Source organism: Nematolebias whitei, chromosome 12 (genome assembly GCF_014905685.2).
Source record: "Nematolebias whitei isolate Nwh7 chromosome 12, NemWhi1, whole genome shotgun sequence".
Taxonomy (NCBI): Eukaryota; Metazoa; Chordata; class Actinopteri; order Cyprinodontiformes; family Rivulidae; genus Nematolebias; species Nematolebias whitei.
The window spans coordinates 38,680,205-38,685,309 of record NC_056509.1 but is presented as its reverse complement, the minus strand read 5'-3'; the positions used below and the strand labels follow the sequence as shown (position 1 = coordinate 38,685,309).

At 40.0% G+C, this 5,105-nt stretch overlaps 1 protein-coding gene across 1 annotated transcript in view; it reads right to left on the bottom strand.

Annotated features, from left to right (window-relative positions):
* Window positions 1-1,475: 1,475 nt before the first annotated feature.
* kcnk3a (potassium channel, subfamily K, member 3a) overlaps window positions 1,476-5,105 on the bottom strand; it is a 67,559-nt gene continuing 63,929 nt past the window's right edge. Inside the window, exon 4 of the mRNA XM_037685177.1 lies at window positions 1,476-2,395. Within this exon, the coding sequence (XP_037541105.1) occupies window positions 1,476-2,395 (920 nt within the window). The remainder of the gene's footprint in view (window positions 2,396-5,105) is intronic.

Genomic DNA, 5,105 nt, shown 5'->3' with positions numbered 1-5,105 from the left:
CTTGGAAAGTCTTTTAAGTCTAATTTTGAGACATTTCTTCTTGTAACAGGCCAGATTGGTTGAAGTGAGTTCTATAGAAAGATTACATACACTTATTATCTTATCTGTTGTATAAAGCTTTTGGAATTACCGTATTTTTTGGACTATAAGACACTTAAAATCTTTTAATTTTCTCAAACATCGTCATCATTAAAAAAAAACAACAACAACAAAAAAAACTGTAGTATGCTTTTTTATGACTGTTTATTGTTGTTGCTGTTGTCCATTGTTGTCATCTTTCTTTGTTGAAATCAGGTCTCTCTTGTAAATGAGTCCTCGAGGCTCAATGGGATTTACCTGTATAAATAAAGGTTGATTGATTGATTGAATGAGCCTTATAATCAGGGGCACCTTATGTATTAACTCTGGTTGTACTTACTGACTTCAAACCAATTTTATGTGGTTATTTTAAATGAGTTGAGTAAAGTTGGACTTATCTGACTGTTTTGTTTCACTTAATGCACCTAATAATCAAGTGCGCCTTATAGTCCAAAAAATATGGCACCTGTGTTCAAAGATGTAAAAGCTAACAACTACCGGTAGTTTGAACCGAGCCAGAAATCCCAATGGTTGGCTGCCATCTTCAAACAACTTCATTCTCAAAAATATTGTTGCATTTTATAGAAGTTTATTGCTATTTTAGAAACCTTAAATTTGCTCAATACGCAACTGTTTACAGGGAATCCTGGTTGTTTGGAGGTGAAAATTGGGACAACAGTTACCTGTAGCATTTCTGGTGCACTTCCTGCAGGATTATAATACTTTTGCCACAATATTGTAAAATTAAAGACAGTGTAAACAATTAATAAGAGCATTTGTATGAACCACTTTTTTGGGACAGGAGTTGTTTTAAGATGGCAACAACTCACTTTGGTCTTGACCTAAAAACAACTTGGAAAGCATTAAACTCTTATTTCTCCAAACTGAGTTTATTCAAAAAAGTTAGCTAAAATGTCTTAGTGCTCATATCCTTTCTACAAAGCCTCACTTTAAAAAATATCTGAACTCTCCCTTCATCGTGGCCTAAATACAGTCAAAATGCTCCAATGAGTCTTAAAGCATGCCTCACAGTGTGTTTTCTCTTTTTCTAGCTAGAACTTCAATGCCTGTCTTAAGAGTTCAGAACTAAGTTATTGCAGAGATGCAAGTGTAACAAATACTCCTTAAAAAACCATTAGCATTGTTTCTCAGAGGTAGTGGAAACAATGGTGGTGATGAATGGTTTGTGCTTTGCTAACAAACGTCTGGAATCTGCAGCACTGGGCTCTTCATTTCCAGAAACAAGCAAAGGTTAGGAGTGTATAATCTCTTCAGGACTGAAGTTGAATTCCCTTGATGTCCACGGCTAATTTTGCGCCATGTTACAAAAGTTAGAGCTTCGTTTCATGGTGCACACACAAAAACACACACAAAAAAAAATCATTAAGTCCTGATTTTCAGATAGAGCTTCTACGTTTATTAAGTCTTCTGTAGGTGTTAATGCTGTGCAGGCCGGTGGACACGGAGCTGATGCCCGAGTGGTGCTGCAAGCTGCACATGCAGCCGTTAGAGTGAAGAGGGTTAGAAAAAGCCTCCCCCTGCTCCATGTAGGTGTCTGAGGAGGAGAGGTCCCGTGGGATGATCATGGGTATGGAGTACTGCAGTTTTTCTCTGCTCTTATACCACAGACACGAGCACATAGACTGGAAGTGGAGCACCTCGGCATAAACGTTACGCAGGCCGCGACTCGCCGCTCCCCCGCTGCTCCCTCCAACTGCGCTCCCTCCTCCACAGCCTGGCGGCGTGAAGGACGGGGAGGCCGGGTCTACAGAGCAGTTGATGTGCCCGCCTGCTTGTCCGTTGTGGGCAAGGAGAGCCCTCTGCTCAGCGTCCCTCTTCTCGTCCTCAGCGTTCATCGTCATGAATCGCAGTACTGCTAAGTTGAGGAAGGCTCCGATCACAGCCAGGCCCGTCAGAATGTAAATAAAACTAAAGGCTACATACTCTGGCTTGGTTTGCAGGGCCTGATCTTTCTGCAGAGCCACGTAGTCCCCAAAGCCGATAGTGGTGAGCGTGATGAAGCAGTAGTAGTACGCATGATAGAAGTTCCATTTTTCAAAGTGGGAGAAGGCCAGTGCCCCCACACACAGTGTGCTCATGCAGGATATAAAACCAATGGAGACCATGTTGGCCATGGAAACTTCAGTGTGCCTCATTCCAAGGCACTTCTTCAGGCGGTGGAGCAGAAACCTTACAAAGGTGTTGATGCGCTCACCCACACTTTGAAACATGACTAAAGTAAGCGGGATGCCCAGAAGGGCGTAAAGCATGCAGAAGACCTTCCCTCCATCTGTGCTGGGGGCTGCATGGCCATATCCTGGAGAAAAATGGGAAAGAAGGACATTGTTAGTGGGCAGAACACATTAAACTGACCCTACAAATGACAACGTTCTGAATTCAGACAACTGGAGGCTGGAGAGGCTGGCAAACCAGAACTTGAAAGATACAAATGATTGGTATTCTCTGAGTGGCCCTTCGGAGAGACACTCTTCATTTCACAGTGGCAGAATGCAATTGGAGATGAGAATGCTCGGCAGCACGGAGGCAGGAAGAGGCAAGCATTGATGTCGTGTATGGATGAGAGATTTTGAATAATTCATTGACATTCATCGGTCTCTGCAGAGTGGCTTCAGCTAATGAGTGCATTTGCACCTAATTAGGCCTCAACATTTTTAAGATCAAATAAACAGGACACCAAGGGGTAAGATGCAAATTCCCATCTGTATTCATTCAGTGAAGGAAAAAAAAAACCTTTTGTCTTGCAGTACTTTGAATTTAGAAATTATGACAACCCACGGCGAGTGTGCTTCAAGACTTTTAAACAGTGACATAACTCAGATAAGGGGGAAAATATGAGGATAAAAATCAAAAACTCTGTAAATGTTACTTTTAGCTCTGATTAGTCCAAGGATGTCCATCCATCCATCCATCCATCCATCCATCCATCCATCCATCCATCCATCCATCCATCCATCCATCCATCCATCCATCATCTTTACTCACTTTTTTTCATGTCACAGGGGTCACTGGTGCCCATGCAGCGGTCACTGTGGGGGAAGCGGGGGACACCCTTGACAGGTCTCCAGTCCATCACAGGGACACATAGAGACAAACGAGACAACCATTCACTCTCTCATTCACACCTAAGGCCAGCGCTCTAAAAAAAATACATTTCTTAAACTTTTCCACATTTTGTAAAGTTACAATCACAATTTTCAAAGTATTTTTCTGACATTCCATGTGATAGATCAACACAAAGTAGTGCATAATTATGAAGTAAAAAAGGTAATCGTTCACAGTTTTAAACATGTTTCACAAATTCATTCATTCAACCTTTATTTATACAGGTTAATCCCACTGAGCCTCGGGGACTCGTTTACAAGAGAGACCTGATTTTAACAGAGTGATGACAACAGTGAACAACAAAGACAATAATAGACAATCATAAAAGATGCGTACAAATTTATTTATTTATTTTGTAACAAGTGAAAATAAAATGGTAATTAAAAAGGAAAAGTAGCAACAACAACAGAAAAAAAACCCAGCTAGATTGTAAGGCGGTGTAGAAAAACTGGAACATGGCTGCATTGGTTTTTCCCAGGAACTTAACAGATGTTTAAAGCCACTTAGAGAGGTCAAGGTTGAGAGTTTCAGATCTTTTTGCAAGATAAATAAACAAGATAATGAATAAAATTATAAATAAAAAAATAAAAATGTGTGGTGTGTATTTGTATTTACCACTTTACCTCCAACAGAGGGCTGGGGCAGCTCAGCCTTTACTGCAACTAACTCGTGTGCCTTTACTCCAGCAAGCACAGCTAATTTGAAATGGATGAGTTCTCAGTCAGTCTGCGGCTCAGGTTTGTGAATATCGATTTGTTCTTTTCTTATGAATATATATTAAAAATAAAAATTTCAAAACAATTTTCAACATTGCCTTTATTTGAGACGATTCAATTTGAAACACATTGTTTTTTTTTACATTGCAATTCATTTATTCCTCTCTCTTCTGTTTATTGTGAAGAAAATGGTATTTTCTTCACAATAAATATTTTACACACTGAGGTACAGAGAGAGGAGGTAGAATGAAATAAATTAACTCCTAACAACAAACTTTTTTTTTTTTAATATTTCAAAGACAAAGGCTGTTTTTGTGTTGCTTTAAAACGGTTGTCTTGCAAGTTCACACAAAAGGTTTTACAGTTCAGGAGAGCACAGAGATGAAGCTGCCGGCCTGTCACGAGTTGTTTGCAGCAGGAAGCGGCGTATCAAGACGTGGGGATGACCGGACTGACAGAGAGGCTCGTCAGCAGCAGACGCTGGAGCTGGAGGTGGCAAGACAAGCAGTCCTCGCATGGTGAGGGAGTAAAAAGTTCCTGCATGACAAACTCATCCTAACAGAGACTCAGCCACATGTTACAAAAGAAACAGGATATCTTCATGACTCGTCTTGGCTCACTGGAGAAGCCACGAGTGCCACTTTGCTTCAAATGAATCCCCAACACTGGGAGTAAAAAGTTGTAGCCTCAAGAAGAAACACTCCAAATAAAGAAATGGTTCAGATCTTCTGAAGCAAGATTTTGTGGGGAAGTTAAGAAGAATAATTGTCTTACCTGTTGTAGATGGAGCTGTAATCAAATCAATTTGGAATAACAAACTTGAATTCTGACCAGAGATATGAGCTAACAGCTTGAGCAAACAGGATGAAGAGCAAAGTGGACAGCTATGGTCTTCAAACAAGTTCAGTCTCAAAACTGTCATGATGGTAAATGTGAAAAGTACTTTATACAAGCTTGACATTGTTGTCTATTTAACAGTAAACCACTATTTTGGCAGAAATATTATATACTCAAAGTGTTACAGTAAGGATTTTTCTTGCTCTTTCTCTATGGGTACTTTTTCCTATGGGTATTTCTATTTCCTACGGGTATATCTATATGTATTTTCTATGGGTATTTCTTTATGTATTTTCTATGGGTGTTTCTATATGTATTTTCTATGGGTATTTCTATATGTATTTTCTATGG